Source organism: Macaca thibetana, chromosome 12 (assembly GCF_024542745.1).
Source record: "Macaca thibetana thibetana isolate TM-01 chromosome 12, ASM2454274v1, whole genome shotgun sequence".
Lineage (NCBI taxonomy): Eukaryota > Metazoa > Chordata > Mammalia > Primates > Cercopithecidae > Macaca > Macaca thibetana.
In genome coordinates this window covers 83,016,568-83,037,681 of record NC_065589.1, presented here as the reverse complement: position 1 = coordinate 83,037,681, position 21,114 = coordinate 83,016,568, and the positions used below count along the sequence as shown (strand labels likewise).

The 21,114-nt window shown below is 38.9% G+C and overlaps 1 protein-coding gene across 6 annotated transcripts in view; it reads right to left on the bottom strand.

The window, feature by feature from the left end:
* The window catches only part of PLA2R1 (phospholipase A2 receptor 1), a 126,291-nt gene that overhangs the window by 63,644 nt on the left and 41,533 nt on the right, over nt 1-21,114 (bottom strand). For all 6 annotated transcript variants that reach the window (XR_007718443.1, XR_007718442.1, XM_050752867.1 and 3 more), the window contains 4 exons: nt 18,691-18,848; nt 15,189-15,287; nt 11,884-11,996; nt 4,311-4,480 (listed from right to left, as the gene is read on the bottom strand). Coding sequence is in view for 4 of the 6 variants with exons in the window: in XM_050752867.1 (XP_050608824.1) it covers nt 4,311-4,480; nt 11,884-11,996; nt 15,189-15,287; nt 18,691-18,848 (540 nt within the window). In the remaining 2 variants the exon portion in view is untranslated. The remainder of the gene's footprint in view (nt 1-4,310; nt 4,481-11,883; nt 11,997-15,188; nt 15,288-18,690; nt 18,849-21,114) is intronic.

Sequence of the window (21,114 nt, the reverse complement as noted above, 5' to 3'; positions counted from 1 at the left end):
TATCTTAATCTCTAATTACACAGTGCTCCTAAAATTTCTCAGAGTTGCCCCATATATTTGCTTCTGCTGAGAAAATTCTTTTTACTTCTTTAACCACTAAATCCTACTATATTTCAGACATTTTCAATCCCAGGTGAAAGGCCACTTCCTCTTGAACTTTTATGGTAACTTCAATAAATCCTCCCTTCATTTAACTGTTAGAATACTTTATTTTATACTTCTTACAGCACTCACCACATATTTTCCTGTTGCCATGGTTTGAACGTAATATATCCCTCCAAAATTCATATGTGATAGTATTAAGAGGCAGGGCCTTCTGGGAAGTAATAAAGTCATGAGTGCTCCATCCCATGAATGGGATTAGTGCTTTTACAAAAGAGGCTGAGGGGGTGTCCTACTCTCGTTTTGCTGTTTTGCCCTTCCACCATGTGAGGGTGCTGCAAGAAGGCCTTCAGCAGACACCAAATCTGCTAGCACCTTAATCTTGGACTTCCCAGCCTCTAGAACTGTGAGAAATAAATTTGTGTTATTTATAAATTACCCAATATGTGATACTTTGTTATAGCAGCAGGAATGACTAAGACTCTATATACGAGTTATTTATTGTATTTGCTATCACCACTCCCAGATTATAGCAACATGAAGGCATGCACATTAGGTAATTTTTAAATCTCCCTTGTCATACAAACGCCCTATAAAGCTCATTAAATGAATGGCTTTAATTATGCAGTAGGGTTATAGAAAGAAAATTTTTTTAAAAAAACACAGAGGGAGACATCTCAAAGATTGAGCAGTAGACTGAATACATGTGTTTATCTCTTCTCCATCCTAAAAATCTCATGTGTTAAAATAAATGGTGCTATGAGAAATAACCAGCAGATTAGGTACCCTGAAAGATTCTTTCAGTCAAACTAGTTGAAATGCTAGATAAAACATTTTGAAAACATCTTTATAAATGTATGGCTGAGTTGGCATAAAATAAACAAATCTACAGAGCTCGCAAATGAAGTAAAAGTATGAACCATGGTAGCCAAACTACCTTCCTAGCGGGATTTACCCTAAAGGTTTCTTTCTAATTCTGGAGACCTTGAGCATCTGCTTTGATAGTTGCATGGAGATTTTGAGGGAAAGGAGATGAAGCCTAACAGATATACAAAATGAAAAGTCTAATAGAAGAAACCTGCATAAAATAGAATCCCAAATGGCCACTTTTGGGAAGCATACATGAGAACATACTCACTCAGCTGTTTGTAAGGAAACTTGTCTCTGTCAATCTTGGCAGTGAATAATAGTAAAAGAAATAACTTTCTAAAGAATTTATAACCACAACTCAAACTTCATGCAGGTTAGTCATCGAACTCATGCTACCTATGTGTTCAAGAAAACCTCAGTCAGAGCTTTTAAAGTGGTCCTTAGTTGGTAGTGCCTCAAACTGAGTGATGGAAACAAATGCTAATTTTCATTGGAGGAGCCCAACTTCAACCTAGGGGTTACAGAACTCCCATAAATAAAGTACATAGAAAAATCAGTAGTTCCAGGCAAAACCCACAAAGTGAAAGAAATGAGATACAGAAACAGACCCATAAAACTTCAGGTATGAGATTGTTAGAAACCAAATACAAAATAACTTGGATATATTTAAGGAAATAAAGAGAATCTTTAAAATATGAGTAGGAAACAAGTGACTACAAAGAGCCACAAACCAAATTTAAAACAGAAATAGTCTTTCTAGAAATGAAATAAATATAGTTAGCATATGAATACATCTAAACAAATATTCGCTGCAAAGATAGCAACAACAAAATCATGGCTAACAGAAATGAAACAGTTCAGAATTTTCAAAACTAGGCAGCAATAGCAAATTACAATCCTTTTAAAGATGAGAGCAAAGATGGTATTGTTGATTTTGTTAAGAATGCATGTTGAATAGCTAGTGTAACATATAAAAACATAGATTTAGATAATACAATTTCCAGATAAGTAAAGGGGAAAGAATGAAATGAGAAAAGAAGAAAAAGATAAATTCAAAAGATGGCAAGAAAGAAGAGAAAACATGACTAAAAAGTGCAGGATAAATGGAAAGGACATAATGAAATGGAAGAAATGAATCCAATTCTATACATAATCACAAAAAATATAAGTAAACCAAACTCTGCAGTTAAGGACAACAAATGTGTGAATAAGATTTTAAAAATTTAGTTATATGCTGTTTATAAGTGATACATTAACTCTAAGAACACAAAAATATTCAAAGTTAGAAAAAATAAAAAAAAGTACTAGGCCAATACTAATTTTTAAAAAGTTACTGTAGCTACATTCATGAACAAATTAACTCTATGGAGAAAATAATTTTGAGAGAACAAGAGGATCACTCAGGATACTATACCGATTTTGACACCACAGGTAGGATATCATGATTCTAAACTTGTATGTTGCTAATAAAACAGCCTAAAAAGTATGTAATATAAAAACTCGACAGAACTACAGGGAAAAGTTTCTACATCCACCATCATAGTGGGAGATATTTAACACTCTCAGTAATTGATTGATCATGTGGGCAAAAAATATTCAGGCTATAGATGATCTGAACAGCACATTTAACATAATCAGTTGACAGATATGAAGCATTTCATGTAGCAAAAGCAGAATATGCAACCTTTTCAAGTACATATGGGATATAAAAAAAAAAATGATCACATGCAAGGCCATAATACCAACTCTGTATTTGAAAGGACAGGCACCAAACAAACAGTATTTCTTGACCACAGTGCAATTAAATTAGGTATTGACAACAAAAGGAACTAGAAACACCTGTATTTTGGGAAATTAAAAAAATCTTCTAACTAATTTATGGGTTGAAATCATATTCATATTGGAAATTAGAATGTATTCTCAATTGAAAAATTATAAAACTCTACTAAATCTTGTGGGATACAACTCAAGCAGCACTTGGAAGGAAGTAGGAAGTCTCAATAGTCTTATAAGCATTACAGAAATTGAATGTGGTTTTTAAATCTCCTATATAAAATATGAGGCATATTCTAATAAATGTTTACTGTATAAATGTTTACTGTTTTTATTTGTTACACTAGCTATTCAAGCATTATCTCTTCAAATACTGCCTCTTCCCATTCATTCTAACCTTTCCTTTTATCGTTCCAGTGACTCAACCTCTCCTCCATGTTTGTTAATATTTTTAAAACATTTTCTACCTCTGTGTCTCTTCCCTCTTCAGGGAGGGAAGAGCCTGGGGCCCCTAAGCCATTTCCTCTACATACAAACTTGGTAACTCTTTGCTGTTTTCTCTGGCATAGCCCTGATGGAGATCCAGGCAAGCAAGAACTCACTCTGAAATATAGGGGCTGTTGGGTCTAGGCTGTCGACCTCAGCTTAATACAAGAGCCTGAAGCTTGTTCCACAGAGACAGGTTCTAGTGTAGGCTGTGGTGGAAGCCATCAGTTTCTCTGGTACTGACCAACCTGGCCCAGTTTCATGCCTTGGGATTCAGAGCTGAACACCTGAGGATGAACTAGTAGAGCTGGAATCCTGGTTAAGGTACCCCAGGCAGTGACTGTGAACTGACTGGATGTACCCATATGTGCCCAGCCACTGTACTTTGAAGTTTAACTGACCATTCTGAACTGAGGAAGCGCTTGAGATTCTTAGGTAGTGGGGTGGGGGGGTTGCAGGTGGGGAGAAAGACTTTAGGAGGGAGAAACTGGACTTGCTGCTAATAAAGACAGTGGTGGTCTTGAGCAATGAATTTATACCTTTAATATGTCAAATGACTCATATGGATTATAGTTTTAAAAACGACCATCGGGCCAGGCAATTTGGCTCACGTCTATAAACCCAGCACTTTGGGAGGCCAAGGTGGGCGGATTGCTTGAGCCCAAGAGTTCAATACCAGTCTGTCTCTACAGAAAATACAAAAATTAGCTGGGTGTGGTGGCACATGCCTGTGGTCCCAGCTACTGGGGAGGCTGAGGTGGGAGGATCACTTGAGCCCGGGAGGTCAAGGCTGCAGTGAGCTGAGATTGCACCACTGCAGTTTAGGCTGGGTGACAGAGCGAGACTTTGTCTCAAAACAAACAAACAAATAAATAAGTAAATAAATAAATAAATAAAAACAAAGATCAGCCATATGTCACCCCCTGTTAACCTGTGCTGATCCTTGTAGTTGATTTAGGCATTAAGAAAACATTAAGAAAGAATCAAAGGAGGTGGACCAAGGGGTAGAAGGAATTTGGAGTAAAGAAAACAGGAGCCAGAGGTGAGGGAGGGTTGGCGATGCAGCTCACTCTACTCACTGGGCTGGTGTGTGTTCCAGTGTGTGTACTGCACCGGCTCAGGTTTCCGCCCTGCTGGCTTCCAAGTGTATTCTCCTGTATCATTTTGGTCTTGAAGAGCTATCCAAAAATAAGTGTCCTTCATTTTTACCACACTACTGATCAAACTGGTAATAAAAGCCTGTTCAAACCTTAAAAGGAGAAAAAAGAAGTGATTATATTAAGTTTCTGGGCAATAAAAAAAGTCATTAAAGCATAATGAAGTGCACAGAATGGCCCCAGAGTAAGCGTTTCTCATTAATTCTTTAGAACATGGAGCAGGAAAACACCCAAAGACCCTGAACATTACTAATAAATGCCGAATGTCAGTGCAATTCCCAGAAATACATGAGTGAGGAGAATCTGACTCTTGCATATGGGGCTTAATTCTTGCACGGAATAAAGTCCAGCTCCAATTTCAAAGCATAGGTGGTAAAGTTCATATGGCCAGCAATGCATTTCTTGGAGTACGATGTGGCCTATTTTGTAATTAGGCCACACACCACACAAACCATGCCACAATATGCATGGGGTAAGGGTGGGCAGGAGGGAGGAGGAAAGATATTATGCTTTTCTGAATGAGCATTTACTAATACAGAGTTCACATGCACCCACCTACCATACTTGCCTGGGGAGAAAGAAACAGAAATTAAAGTAGCAATTTTATGTCTCCCAAATCAGTGTGTTCATAGGCACAGGTAGGTCTCAGCTTATTCAAATGTGTTTAAATCTGCATGTTCACTGAAGAAAAATGTGAAAGCCCAGGAACTAATCTAAAGCTCTACATCCACTAATGTACTTCCCAAACAGCTGAATGAATTACTGTTTAATGATTGGTGGCAGTGCCCCCTTTCCAGTATGAATGCGTCAAAAGCAGAATCTAGAAAACTTGCATACATGCTTCCACATGCACACCTACCAAGAAAATCATGACTATTAAAACTTAACTAGCATTGAACCTTTCAGCTAAGTTGAAACTATCTTGAGAAAGCTATTTTTAGAACATATAAAGTTAGAAGAAACACATTTGAAACAGTGGTGACTTCCGGGCAGACCTGCTGAGTCAGTGGGAAAGGAAAGGCTGAAGCCAAACCTAAGGAGAAAGCAAATTAGACCTTTTTATTCAATTTTGGTGGTTTTTTTCATTACTGTGCATCCTTAACTTGCTAAGGGAAGCAAAAGCAATGGGGTCATTTATGAATAGAGGAGTCTCAAAGGAAATAGGAGATAAAAAGAGAGAAGAATAAAAAGAAGGAAAAATTTTAAGTGTCTTACAGATATTATTAGCAACATTTAGAGATCTTAGGCATTTATGGTACTCATCTTTGCAGGGGAAATGGATTTTCATCATGCTTTAGTAAATATTTTCTGCAGATACTCTATTAATAACCTAAATAGCACACATTCGAAACAGGAAAAGTTCTTTTTTTAATCCAGATCATACTGGCAGAACCTTACATAAATGTGCTTCAAAAGAAATGTATAGAAGACTAAATATTGCCTACATGCTGTTGTAATTTTCCTTACACTTCAGTTGGTTCGTGCTCTCAATAATATACGATCTGCTTTTCTCTATCTCCTCCAAGGCAGAGTAAGTAATACGGGGTCAGGGAAGTGCTGGGAGGAGAAGGGCAGGGTTCCTGGTTAGGGCTCCACCCCCGGCCTGTGCCCCCAGACCTAGGTGAAGACAAGCATTTCTGTTTTCGTGCCCAAATGTTGCATTTCCCAAGACCACCCTGGCTTGCCACGCCCCCATCTTCTGCCTATAAAACCCCCCGAGACCCTAGTGGGAAGAGAGACAAGCGGCTGGACATCCAGAGGAACACACCGGTACAAGAGCACACCGACAGGCACCGGCAGAGGCCGGCAGGTCATCGACAGGAAGAACGATGTGGAGTTTGGCCAGAAGGAAGTTAAGAAAATAACTCCACTTACAATAGTGCCCCCCAAATACATAGGAATAAACTACACAAACGAGAAAGACTTGTATACTGAAAACTGCAAAATGGTGAAGGAAATTAAAGAAGCCACAAGGAAATGGAAATAAATCCCGTGTTCATGGCTTGGAAGACTTAATATTGTTAAGATGCTTATACTACCCAAAATGATGTATATATTCAATGCAATCCCTATCAAAATCCCAATGATATCTTTTTCAAAAATAGAAAAGTTCATCCTAAAATCCATATGGAAATTCAAGGAATCCTGAATAGCCAATATAATTGTGAAAAGAAACCAAGTTAGAGGTCTGACACTTCTTGATTTCCAAACTTACTACAAAGCTACAGTAATCAAGACAGTGTGGGCTGGGCATATTGGCTCATGCCTATAATCTCAGCACTTTGGGAGACTGAGGCAGGCAGCTTGCTTGAGCCCAGGAGCTCAAGACCAGCCTGGGCAACATAGGGAGATCCTGTTGCTACAAAACATAAAAAACATTTGCTGTGAGTGGTGGCGGTAGATGCCTGTAGTCCCAGCTACTAGGGAGGTCAAGGCGGGAGGATGGCCTGAGCCCAGGAGGTCAAGGCTCCAGTGAGCTATGATGGAGCCACTGTACTCCAGGCTGGGTGATAGAGTGAGACCCTGTCTCAAAAACAAAATGAAACAAAAAACCAGTGTGGTACTAGCAGAAAGACTAACACATAGGCCAGTGGAATAGACCAGGAATAAACCCTTGCATATATGTCAAATGATTCTCAAGAATGGTGCCAAGACTGCTCAGTGCAGAAAGGACAGTCTTCTCAATAAACTGTGTTGGGAAAACTAGACATCCACTTGCAACAGAATGAAGTTAGACCCTTACCTTATACTATGCACAAAAACGAACTCAAAGTAGATTAAAGACCTAAACATAAGAGCTAAAACTATAAAACTCTTAAAAGGAAACATAGGAAAAAGGCTTCATAACATTGTATTTGGCAATGATTTCTTGTATATGATACCAAAAGCACAGGCAACAAAATAAGAAATGAATAAATTGGACTTCATCAAAATTAAAAACTTTGTGCATCAAAGGACACTATCAACAGAATGAAAAGGCAACCCACAAAATGGGAGAAAGTATTTGCAAGTTATACATCAGATAAGGGATTAATATCCAGAATATATTGAAAATTCCTATAACTAAACAATAGAGAAGACAAACATCCCAATTAAAAAATGGGCAAAGGACTTGAATAGACATTTCTCCAAAGAAGATATATAGCTAGCCAATAAGCACGTGAACATGAAAAGATGTTCAATAGCATCAATCACTAGCGAAATGCAGATCAAAACCACAGCGAAATACCACTGCACACCCAGTAGGATGGCTATTATCAAAACAAAACAACCAGAAAATAGGAAGCATTGGCTAGGATGTGGAGAAACTGGAACCCTTATGCACTACCGGTGGGAATGGAAAATGGTGCAGCCATTATGGAAAAGAGTATGGCGGTTCCTCAAAAAATTTAAAATTAAATTTTCATATGATCCAGCAATTTCACTTATAGGCATACATGCCAAAGAATTGAAAGCAGGGACTCAAAGGGTATTTGTACATTCATGTTCATAGCAGCATTAGTCACAATAGCCAAATGGTGGGAGCAACCCAAATATCCATTAATGGATGAATAGATAAACAGTATGTGTATATACATACAATGGAATATTAATTAGCCTTAAACAGAAAGGAAATGCTGACACTACAACATGCTAAGTGAAATAAAGCAGATACAGAAAAAACATAATTACACTTACATGAGACACCTAGATAGTTAAACTCACAGAGACAGAAAATAGAATAGTAGTTGCCAGGGTCTGGGAGGAGGGGAGAATAGGCAGCTATTGTTTAACGGGTACAGAGTTTCGGTTTGGGAAGATGAAAAGAGTTCTGGAGATGGATGATGGTAGTGGTGAACAACAATGTGAATGCAGTTAACACCACTGAACTGCACACTTAAAAATGACTAACATAGTGAATTTTATGTTTATATGTGTGTTATCTATATTTTACCACAATAAAAAATATTAACTGCAAAAGTGTTTTGGGGAGATATGACAGTTGCAGGAAAATGGTAGAGCTGTAAAAATGCTTTAAAATAATGCACATTTAAGCTTAGGAGAGGCACAGTGGCTCACGCCTATAATCCCAGCACTCTGAGAGGCTAAGGCAGGAGGATTTCTTGAGCCCAGGAGTTCAAGACCAGCCATGGCAACATGGCAAGAATCTGTCTCTACAAAAAAATTTAAAAAATTAGCCAGGCATGGTGGTACACGCCTGTAGTCCCAACTACTTGGGGGGCTGAGGCAGGAGGATTACTTGAGCCCAGGAGGTCAAAGCTGCAGTGAGTCATGAAGGCACCACTACACTCCAGCCTGGGCAACAGAGTGAGACACTGCCTCAAAAATAAATGAAAGTAAAATAAACTTAGGAGAAAATGAGATATTGCAGAATTTCTCACTTTTGGCAAAATTCACAAAATTGAATGCCATTTGGATTATTTTGTACCAATATTCCATGGCTGATTGATTCAAAATTTAGACATACATGGATTTAGCCAATTATGCGTTATAATTTTGGAACTCAACTTCTGCATTCATGCTTTGTCTGGAAGCAAAGTGGCCAGGCCTGAAAAGATTTTGTAACAATCAGCAAGCAAATACAAATTTGTTACTCAACAATAAGGATCTGTTTTTCTTCCCCTCTCTATTCCACAAAGTGTTAAAAGTCTTAGACCAGGAGCAGTTGCCTGATCACAAAAGAAATAAGTAATTTGTAGCAGGTGGTTCTAATTGTGCCCATCAAACCTGTCATTCCATTGTGCAGAAGAGTGGAAAATCAATTAGCAACTACAAGCTTGGGTACTGAAGAGTGACAGCAGTGTCTTAACTCAAACAGGAAATCAGTAATGGAAGAAAATGATTACCATGGCCGTTAGTGGACACTCCTGGATCTGAGACACTTTCTGTCTACTGCCAAACCTTCTCAGACAAAAGGTGCGTTTGCAAAAATTCCAATGTGTATTGTGAATCAAAAGTAGTACGGTGTGGACCCTTGTTTCTTCCCTGATGGGGTCTGAATGATTAAAAATCAAGAGCATTGGCCCTTCCTTTCTTCAACTGGTGAGTCCTGTGTGGGAGTCGCTGCTTTGAATGTAGACATGTTTGGGGGTAGCATAAGTATCTGTTAACTGACTTGGACAGATGACACATCCCTGTTCATCTGTATTCCCTCAGGGCTTGACTGGTGACCAGGCAGCACGCCAGCACAGGGCAATCTGGACAGGCCTAGGAGGCCAAGACTGGGATAAAAACAGACTTCCCATGCCATAGTTCTGCTTTAGAGCTGGATCGGGCATGAGCGCTGGCTACTGACTACAGTTTACCAGAGAAAACATTTAAAAGTATTCACAACATAGTCTTGTATCCAGTTTTGGGGAAAATGAAACAGATTTTTTTTCTCAGATACTTTCTGTCATTTGTATGAGGTCCCCAAAGGGTTCATAGAATGTGAAGCATTTGTTCTAACAGATTTCTGCCTTAGCTTGGGTCACTTTGGTGCTATGGGTTATCTGTAATGTCACTGTGAGTTTATCCATTTATTGTGCTATTCTACCTTCTTCACTTATTTCTTGTGTCTATGTTCTATCTCTTCAGCTGCTGGGTTTCAGAAAGCACTGGACAATAATAGCATGCCTTTTATTTCTTGTGTGTAGCATGTCAGTGTTTAATACGGGGCCTCTCACAAAACAGGTATTCAAAAAATAATTTTCTAATAAACTCTTGGCTATTAATTTTTTGTGTGGTCAGGTAACATATGAAAAATAATTAACACAGTGCCAGGTATGTGGCAGGCACTCAATGAACATTAAACAAAAAAATAAAGAATAAGACATAAAAACCAGGTGAAACAATTAGACTTATTTTCTTTGGTAAAAAACATAATGAAATTGTAATTAACAAAAGAGCATATAGCTTCATTGGTCAGGCTCCTGTAAAGTCCAATGTTGACTCACTGACTGGGGGACTTCCAACCCAGGGTGCTCTTGGAACCTTTTGGGTGAGTTAATAAATTGATAAAGGCTTTCTTCTGCCTGTTAGCCAAACCTGGGGGGAGAAAGGTAAAACTAAAAACAATGCTGAAATACATCAAAGGTAGTGCTATATTTCGATGGGAGGATCTCCTGAAAGTAAAATGTTTCACGAGGTGATTTAGTCTACCAAATGCTATCAATCCATTTGAGTGCGTGTGTGTATGTGTGCTTTTTGTGTGCGTGTGTGTGTGTGCGTGTGTGTGTGTGTGTATGCATGCCTGTGCATTGTTTGGAACAGAAGTTAGGTAAGAAGGCAAGAAAGTAAGAGGGTAAGAGGAGGAAGGACATACTGGCAGCTTTGGATGTTGACTTCCAATATGGGAGGAGCAGAGAAGTTATACAGGAATTCCTCTACAAATTAGACTTACATGGGAAGGGTCTCTAGGTAAAACCAGTTGTCCTATTTGCTGGTATTCAGTGAATATTTTTAAAGGCAATGGCCCAGGCAAATATGCAAGTGACTTGCTTTGCAGGTGTAGTTTCCTGTGGCACCACTGGAGTTCTACCCTGCTTCTGTCTTCCCCAGGAGGAATGGGTCTCCCAGGTGTTCCAGCCCCCACTGTCCTCCTGGCATCGATAGTGATATGAGGTCACCTTTGCTCTTGGTACTTTTATCCCCTACAGGTATTATGCATCGGTAGCATGCTGCAGATTGTATGGAGTGTAAAAAGGGCACAGTTTTTGTGCCAGCATCAAGAAGGCATATGTGCACAGAGAAGTCTCAGTCTAAATAAAATAGAAGTGATGGTGAGGGATTTGAATATCTTCTACATATTATAGTTTCTCTTCTGCTAAAAACACCCTGATACAACTCACATACATTACATTAAAAAAATACTTGTTAAGTAATGTGTTTTGGCTGAGCACGGTGGCTCATACCTGTAATCCTGGCATTTTGGGAGGCTGAGGCACTTGAGGTCAGGAGTTCAGACCAGCCTGGCCAACATGGTGAAACCCTGTCTCTACTAAAAATACAAAAATTAGCAGGGCGTGGTGGTGGGTGCCTGTAATCCCAGCTACTCATGGGGCTGAGGCAGGAGAAATGCTTGAACACAGGAAGTGGAGGTTGCAGTGAGCTGAGATTGCATCACTGCACTCCAGCCTGGGCAACAGAGCAAGATTCTGTCTCAAAAAAATGAAATAAAATAAAATAAAAAATAAATAATGTGTTTCTTTTCCAGTATAAGCAGTTAGAAGATAAAATCTAAAAACATCTGAATATATTAGAAAAGCTGGATAATTAATAAATCTTTATGGAAAGTAAAGGTCACCTTAAATTTTATTATTGATTACTCAAAAACCAATTCTGGAATAACACAGTATAATTTAAATTCATCTCAATAAATAATTTAAATAATTTTGTACTTTGATGTATAGCACGATTTAGATTTTGACGAGTTATGATTGTAGCTAGATTTTATCATTCCAAGAGCCCTCATGTCAAAGCCGTCTTGCTTCTGTTAAAAAAAAATTTAATTTACCTGTTTGTAATGGTTACAAGTGCAGGAGGACAGTAATAACCACTGGAAGCTTGGTCAAAGCTTCGAAGGACTGTGTCAATTTTGTAACAGAATCCACCATGTCTCTCCCATCCCTTAAAAAGAATCAAAGGGAAATTAAGGACACAATCTGATTTAGTTAAATACCAAGAGATATTTTTGCATACTCTTTTACCACCTACATGACTGTCTTCTCTTACTCCTTTAAAACTCCTTGAATTTTCGTCTTGATATTTTTATATTTCTTCTATCTGGTAACACCATTAACTATAGCCACTTCTACATTTATTTGATTTATTATCTTAAAACGTAAAATTTTTAATTTACTTAAAATGTGAAACCTTAAAAGTAAATGAAAATAAAGGGCACTCATTCGAGATCTCTGCCCCTCTCTCTCTCTCTTTCTCTGTCTCTGTCTCTGTCTCTCTCTCTCTCTCTTTCTCTCTCCCCCCCCCCCCGCCCTTACTTACAGAATTTCATATAAATGGCCCTGACAGGAGGGTAGAAATTAAGTGTTGGCTCTAGGGTCAGGATGCGTGGGTTTGAATTCTGGCTCCACTACTGTGCAACCTTGTTTAATATCTTAGTTTTTTCATCTATACAATGAGGATAGTAATAGTATTTATGGGGCAGTTCTGAGAATCAGAGAAGGACAATGCAGATAGAGATTTCAGAATTGAACAGAGGGGAAAGAGAACATGAACAAAGAGAATATATATCTAGATAATATTATAGATTTTTCCAACTTTCATATTGATTATTTCATGTTATCCCACTGAGATTCATTGAGATTAGGGACTTGGATAAAGTCAAACTAGTGGATCAGCTGGGCCTGAAACCCAATTCTGGCATAGTCCAGGATGGTCTTGTTTGGAGCATAATGCTTCCAAATAGAAAATGGCCAATATATGTATTTTTTCTTTTTTTTTGGTAAAGATTATTACTAAATTAACTGGCTCGCCTTTTAGAGGGGAAGAAAGTAAGCTTTGGCACTCAGACAAAAATGACAAACACGCAGGTCTGTGTCTTAACCCTGGGAACAATGAAGGGTGGCTCTATTCTTTGAAATCATGCAGTACAGTCTACAGCCATACCACCCTGAACGTGCCCGATCTCATCAGAAATCATACAGTATGAAAGACATACATTCATTAGTCCTCTATATTTAAACTGAGCTATTTTAGTTCTTTTTTTTCCCAATATTATGATCACATGATTTTTATCTATTTTAATTTATTCACCAGTTTTAAAACACTCTTCATTTTATGCTATGCCAATACTTGCCAGCTTTTGATCAGTCATAACATGATTTCTCATAAATTTCTTGGAAAAGATTTTGGTCTTGCGGTAAATTAAAGAAAACCTTAATTTAGAAATCAGCTATGTTAGTTCAAACATATCATTAACTGAGGTGGGAAGCACAGGAGCTCCCACATCCAGCCATCTAGGATCTGCTCTGAACTCACTCTCTTTCACCTCTATTCCCAGTCTTCTCTCTGTGAGTACCTGACAGCTCCATACAGCTCCTTCAGGCATCCCTCCAGGATAGGAGCAGGGATGTTAGACTGCTCCTGCACTTGGAAGGACAGGGAGAGGGAGGCTGGCAATCTGACCTTTCTGATAATGTATTTCTTCTTCGTTAGAAGTTTTTAGATCATAGGCTGCTTAGCAAAGCAAACAAACAAAAAAATCCAGTAACTGAACAGGCTCAAGAAAAGGGAGGGAAAAATAGATCTGGCATAGAATAGTCAGAAAAACAGACTTGTTACTTCAAGGCTTTGTCCACACAATGAATGCGGGAAGGATAACTGAGTATATAAGTTAACCCTTTGTACACTAGGTGCTATTTCATTTTTAAATGAAAGGATGGTGGTGACAAGACTGAAGGAATTGCTCATATTGTCCAATCCCAAAAAAGTGACTCAGAAGGAAAAACAAATCACTTTTTTTTTTTTGCTTTGAAATTATCAAGATTGATTTTACAAATTGATTTTTCAAGTGCAGACTGTTTAGAGAATTGCATTGAAGCAACGTTCTAAGAAAGAGAAAACTTTCAAAACCATATTCATAGACTGATGCATAATAAAATTAATGGAAATTTCCTTACAAAGCTAGAGAACTGGCTATGAACTCAGAAACTTTAAATACTGGTAATGCCGGCTGGAAAAGGGAAGCAGTGAACAAAAGTTTGAATAGAACATCAGTTCTGTTTCTGCAGTGTAAAAAGTTAATTGTCCTTTCAACAAAAATAAAACACGTTGAGTTTCCTGGGAAGCCACAGTAAGACAAATACCCCCACCCTCGCCCCTGCCCCGTCTTCAATATTTCAGATCAGGTAGAGATTAATCAGATATCAGCTATAATTCAAAATTGTAATCATTAGATAAAATGGTGACATGTCAGCTATGGCACATCTGTTATCCAGCTAGAGTATGAAGAGTAGTTCACATGTTTACACATTGATTAACGAATAAAATGAAGATTCTAAGGGGATGGGTCATTGTTCAATTGCAACACAAATAACTGGATTAGAAGAGAAAATAATTAAAGCATAGTTGCATAAAAACCAGGTCTGGAAAACTGTTGAGACTGATACAGCATAGTTCACTCTGACTCAGAGGAACACAATTGTTTTCTGACATCTCACTTGAAAATTAGGAAAACCATAGGTCAGGCACAGTGGCTCAAGCCTGTAATCCCAGTACTTTGGGAGGCCGAGGAGGTAGTTCACTTGAGGTCAGGAGTTCGAGACCAGTCTGGCCAGCATGGCAAAATCCTGTCTCTACTAAAAATACAAAAATTAGCGAGGCGTAGTGGCGCATACTTGTAGTCCCAGCTACTCGGGAGACTGAGGCAAGAGAATTGCTTGAGCCTAGGAGATGGAAGTTCAGTGAGCCAAGATCGCACCACTGCACTCCAGCCTGGGTGACAGAGCAAGACTCCATCTCAAAAAAAAAAAAAAAAGAAAGAAAACTAGGAAAATCAAGTGTGAGACAGGGCATCACACAGACAGGATAGTCACTGTACAGATGCTGTATCAGGACCATTTACATTTTTAATCTCAAAAGAAAAGCAATCCCGTGTAGAAGATAGCAAGACAATGTTTCTCAGGACAAAAAAAAAAGAGGAAAGGAAAGAAGGGGGGTTGGGAGAGAGAGAGAGCAAGAGAGGAGAGAGAGAGATAAAGAGAGAGAGAGGAGAAAGAGAAATTCACTTCAAATTGATGGTGGAATTGATATCTAGCTATGAAGTTCCTGTACCTAAATTGCAATGTTAACAGCATTTACCTCTTGACATCCTGATTCTGCATCAGAGAGGACATGGCCTGCTTTTTTACAAATGTAAAAAAGTGTTTCTTCACAATTTTTGACTTTCCAGTGTCCCTCCTATGGAGAAAAATGTTACAAGAGAATGAATACACTCTGTGCTGATGCTGGTGGGCCATAGCAATTCTTACAAATAAAAATATGATGAATAATGTGCTCCCGCATGGGATAATGTTTCAGGCAGCACCCCACTTTGTCATGGAAAGGGTTCACACTTTCTCTAGGGATGGGAGGCCCCTCTCTTCAGCACGAGTTCCAAGGTGTTCAATCTGTAACTGAGTGGGCGGGAGAGAGGAAGCAACTATCAACAACTGGTGCTTCTTGAGAGCCGCCATGTGCTGGCTTAATGCAGGGCGATTTTCATCTATTATCTCAATGCTCCAGTGAGGTAGGGATTATTATTCCCGTTTTAAAGGTTAGAGTTAGCATTTTACATGGTCCTAGAGTCAGTAACAATTGGAGCTAGGATTAATACAAAGGTCAGCCTGGCTTTCCATTAAGCTGTTCTCAATTTTTCTGTGAAAAGATGGGATAGAGCCACGGTTCTCAATCTTGAGTGTGCTCCAGAAGCACCTGGAGGGCTAACTGAAACCTAGCTGACTGGGCTGCAAGACCAGTGTCTCACTCAGTAGGTCTGGTGGGACTTGAGAATTGGCATTCCTAACAAGCTTTCAGGTGGTGTTAATGCTGTTGGTCTGGGGGTGACACTGTGAGAACCACTGGGATGAAGCCATCCTCCTGACCAAGTGAGAGTGCTGATACCTCTCTTCAACCAATTCTAAGTGTTACATTAAATGCTTTGCTGCTTTCATGTCTCTACCTGATGCTGGGGAAATTCCTAGAAGCTACCATGAAGCACCCTAGGTAATACTGGCATAGATGAAATTCACGTTCACCCTTCAATGATCCCTCCATCAGGAATTCAAACAGCACCACCCCATCTCCTCTTTATATGCTAGGCAGATACTTTCATGTTTTTCTGTAATCCTATTGAAGGCTACTCTCAGATCTTTCATTAATAATGATATAATAATTGCTAACAGATTAAAATTTTACCTTCCTGTAGGATTTTTTTTAATAACACAAATCAGAACCTTAGGCTAAAGTTACACAATTCAAATTCCAGGTGGTATTTCACACATCTAGAATTTTAGGGGAATGTGGAGCCCTTCCATGACCCTTAGAAAAATACAACATCCAGGGCTGACACCTTCATCTGTAAGAGGAGCCCTGCATCACTCCCCCAGGGAGTCTTCCAGCAAACCATCCAGTTACAGGATAGTGTCAGGCATTCTGTAGTTAAGAACTGTTAGATGAATGGAAGAACAAATGAATTGTTTCCTAGGCTCTCATATTCAAATTTGTGTCAACTGTGATTTGTTAACTTGTTAATTATAATAATTATATTCATACTGAGTTCTACTCCAGGAAATAAATGTTATTTTTTATACATCTACTATTCAAGGAGCTTCTGAGTTGCCAGAAAAGGGGCCACAAAATATTACACTTATGGCAGCATTGTCCTGACATGTCCAATACTATTAATACTTATCCTCAATCTCTTAAAAAATAATCTCTGTCCAAATATTGGTTCCTGTTCTGTAAACTTGCAGAGCAACATACCCATGCCTGTCAATAAGAAATGATCACCTAAATTATATCAAAACTAATGAACCAATAAATCAGCAGATACTGTGGAATAAACTGTGGTGGGCCAGGCGCGGTGGCCCACGCCAGTAATCTCAACACTTTGGGAGGCTAAGGAGGGTGGAGTCCAGGAGTTTGAGACCAGCATGGGCAACATGAAACCCCACCTCTACTAAAAGTACAAAAATTAGCCAGGCGTGGTGGTGCAGGCCTGTAATCCCAGCTACTCGGGAGGCTGAGGCATGAGAATCACTTGAATCCAGGAAGTGGAGGTTGCAGTGAGCTGAGATCGCACTACTGCACTCCAGCCTGGGTGACAGAGTGAGACTCTGTCTCAAAAACAAACAAACAGACAAACAAACAAACAAAACATTGTGGTGAATTTCAGCAGAGCTAGACCCAAGACAAACATTGAGAGGTATGTTTCTCCTTCTTCATATGGGGCTGAGAGACACGGCCTTAGCATGTATAACTGTTACTGCACTGTACAATTGTAATTGTCTGTGCTAGCATTAAAAGATGAAACCATGAAACATGTCACAAAAGTTAAGTGCTCAGAAATGCTTCCTGTTTGGCTGGCATAATTACTTTGTCAAGCCATGTCAGTAACATTTAATAAACTGCCTCTTGGGGGAACTTGACAGAGTATCCCGGTGGTTAGAAGAATAAGGACATCTACCAAGTCCCAACAACCTCCTAAAACTCAGCCACTGTATTCAGCAGCTATCTTGATCAAAGACATTAAGTCTGTTTTAGGCATAATAAACTATTCAAATGGCTTGGTATTAAACTAATTCTGTATAATCAGATGTTTTAGATAAATGAGAGACTAGAACATAGGGATGAATGTGGTGTTCAGACTACTGGGACCACTCCATCCACGTGAGGAAAAGAGCAAGACTTGCCACTGATCCATAATTTTCAAAGAGGTTACACATACTGTTTAAATCCTTTTATGTGAATAAGATAAAGGAGCTTAAAAACCATCACTCTCCAGAGTAATCTTCCATCCCTCAGTTCTTCCCCTCATCTTCATCACGGCAGTCAATGGCACCACCATCCACCAAAACCGTGGTTGCTCAAGCCAAAAGCCGACCTCTCTCCCACCCCAACATCTAACTTAGCAACACCTCCTGTTCTCCAAAGCACACTTGGATCTGTCCACTTCTCTTCACAGTCACTACCCTAATTCAACTCTGGTGTAGCCTCCAAACTGGCTTTTCTGCTTCCATTTTATCCCTCTCCTAACCATTTTCTGTGTAGCAGCCACAGTTAATTTTAAAATGTAAATCAGATCATGCCATTTGTTTCCTTGAAGCACTTTATTGATTACTGTACCACAGTCTAGAAACCTGGCATTTTAGAATTCCTACTGCCCGTCTCTTACGACCTCCTCACCACTGGTCTCCTTTTTGATAATTCAACATAGCAAGTCTTGGTCTGTCTTTAGGCCTTTGCACTTGCTACCCTCTGCATCTTCTGCTTAGAATATTCTTCCCCCTTCTCTCTGAGAGTTTTGTTTTTTTTTTTTAAGTCCAAGCTTAAATGTCAACTTTTCAGAAATGCTTTCTGTGACTATCTTATCCTTTCCCAACCCAAGCTTTTCACTATCATGTCACATATTTCCTTGGAGCAATCATTACAACTATAATTACCACGTTTTTTCTGTGTGTACTTGTTTACTCTCTAACACGGAAGGCCCATGAGGAGCAGGGATTGTGCCTGTCTTGGTCTCTGCCATAGCCCAAGGCTCCAGCATAGGTGGCCTTCAGTACAAGACCAGTAAAGTGAACACTGAACAAATGAATTGACTTACAGACTGCTCTGCTGAGACACACAGCTGGCTTCTATTTGGAAAAATTTGCGGCTCAAGTGTGTGCCAATTAGTAAAGATGACTGAAGAGTCACTAGACCATTCAAAGGAAACTGGAATTTTATTGCTGCTCAAACCAATCCATGTTTCTGATGCATTTTCTGTAAGAGATAAATGTAAATTACTTACGGGATCCTATTATTTGCAAAGGAGATAACACCCTGGAGTTACTACCAAAATATACCACTTCACATGTGATTTCTTCTTTATTTCTTTGCATAATGAAATCTGTTTAAGTCTTGGCATAAAATGTCTGTTTAAACATTTTCCCCTCTCTGCTATGGTTTGAATGTTTGTCCCCTCCAAAATTCAGGTTGAAACTTAATCCCCAATGTGGCAATATTGAGGGGGAGCCTCTAAGTGTCGAGTGGGTCATGAAGGCTCTGTCCTGATGAATGGATTAATGGGTTAATGGATTAACTAGTTCTCATGGGAATGGTACTGGTGGCTTTATAAGAAGAGGAAGAGAGACCTGAGATAGCACACTCAGCCCCCTCTCCATGTGATGCCCTGTGCCACCATGGGACTCTGCAGAGAATTCCCACCAGCAAGGAGACCCTCTCCAGATGTGGCCCTTTGACCTTGAACTTCCCAGCCTCCATAACTGTAGGAAATAAAGTTCTTTTCTTTATAAATTACTCAGTTTCTTTGTATTCTATTATAATCAATAGAAAATGGACTAAGACACCCCCATAATATCCAGATCTGCTTGATATAGGCCTTATAAGTGAGGCAGAGTGTGAGCCAAAGCCAATGCAACAACAAAGCCTAAGCAAGTTGGATTCCTGGGGCTCTGATTTCTGCTAGAATCGTGTATGTACGTTAAGTAGATCTGAAAAGTCTGGTTTTGCTTCTGCCTAGAGAAAGGAAAAATAGGAAGACCCACTGGATTATGAAAAGGGCATGAAACAAACTTTTAATGATAGTCTAGCTTAAAGATAAGTTTTTTCCCCCCCCCAACAGATGTTGGTGAGGATGCAAAAAAAGGAACACTTATACATTATTGGTGGGAATGTAAATTAGTACAACCTTTATGGAAAACAGTATGGGGATTACTCAAAGAACTAAACATAGAACTACCATTCAATCCAGCAATCCCACTACTGGATATATACCCAAAGGGAAAAAAATCATATCAAAAAGACACCTGTACTCATATGTTTATCACAGCATTATTCACAATAGCAAAGATGGAATCATGTAAGTATCCATCAGAGGAGGGCTGGATAAACAAAATATGGTTTTATATATATATATACACACACATATATATACACATATATACACATATATGCATATATATACACATATATACACATATATGCATATATATACACATATATACACATATATGCATATATATACACATATATACACATATATGCATATATACACACATATATACACACATATATGCATATATATACACATATATACACATATATATGCATATATATATACACACACACACATCACGGAATACTACTCAGCCATAGAAAAGAATGAAATCATGTCTTTTGCACACAGGTAGCACTTGAGGCGATTCTGCTAAGTGAAATAACTCAGAACATTAAATACTGCATGTTCTCATTTATGGGGGGAGCTAAACAATGGGGACACATGGAGATACAGAGCAGGATAATAAACACTGGAGACTCCAAAAGGTGGTAGGGGTGAGGCTGAGGGTTGAAAAATCACCTGTTGGGTACAATGTTCACTATCTGGGTGATGGGACCGCTAAGAGGCCAGATTTCACCACTGCAATATATGCATGTAAGAAATACTCACCTGTACCTCTTAAACCTATTTTTTAAAGTATGTTTTTTCCTTTTTCTTTTTTCTGCCATGAGAAAAAAGGAGCAAAACCTCTTAAAGGAATTGAAGTGGAGTTGCTGGAAAAGGAATTAAAAGTTGACAGCCTAGGTAGGAAAGGACCCTATGTGGCTGAAAGAGATGTGTAAGTGCCCTTGTTGAGATAAGCAGCCCACAGGGTTCTTTAATCCCAAATGCAAAGGATTAGGAAAAATAACAGAGAAGGATGCATGTTTTCACTCCATACTAAAACCTAACAATTGAAAATGTCATCAAAGTAGATCCTGGAAATTTTTTTGTATTTTTAAAAACTGAAAAATGAAATAAATAATTTCAGTATTTTTCAGCAGAAGTCTATGTCAAATGCATGACACATTGAAGAGCAAGCCAACTCTGATGGACTCAGGCTGGGTGGAAGCCAGGAGCCTAAAACTCCTATACATGGGGAACAGTCTGAACATCACCTCACCAAATAAATTACCCATGTTCACCGGCTAAAATTGTGTAAATCCAATTATTTGCCTAAGGGGTTCCCTTTAGTATGTGGATTACATG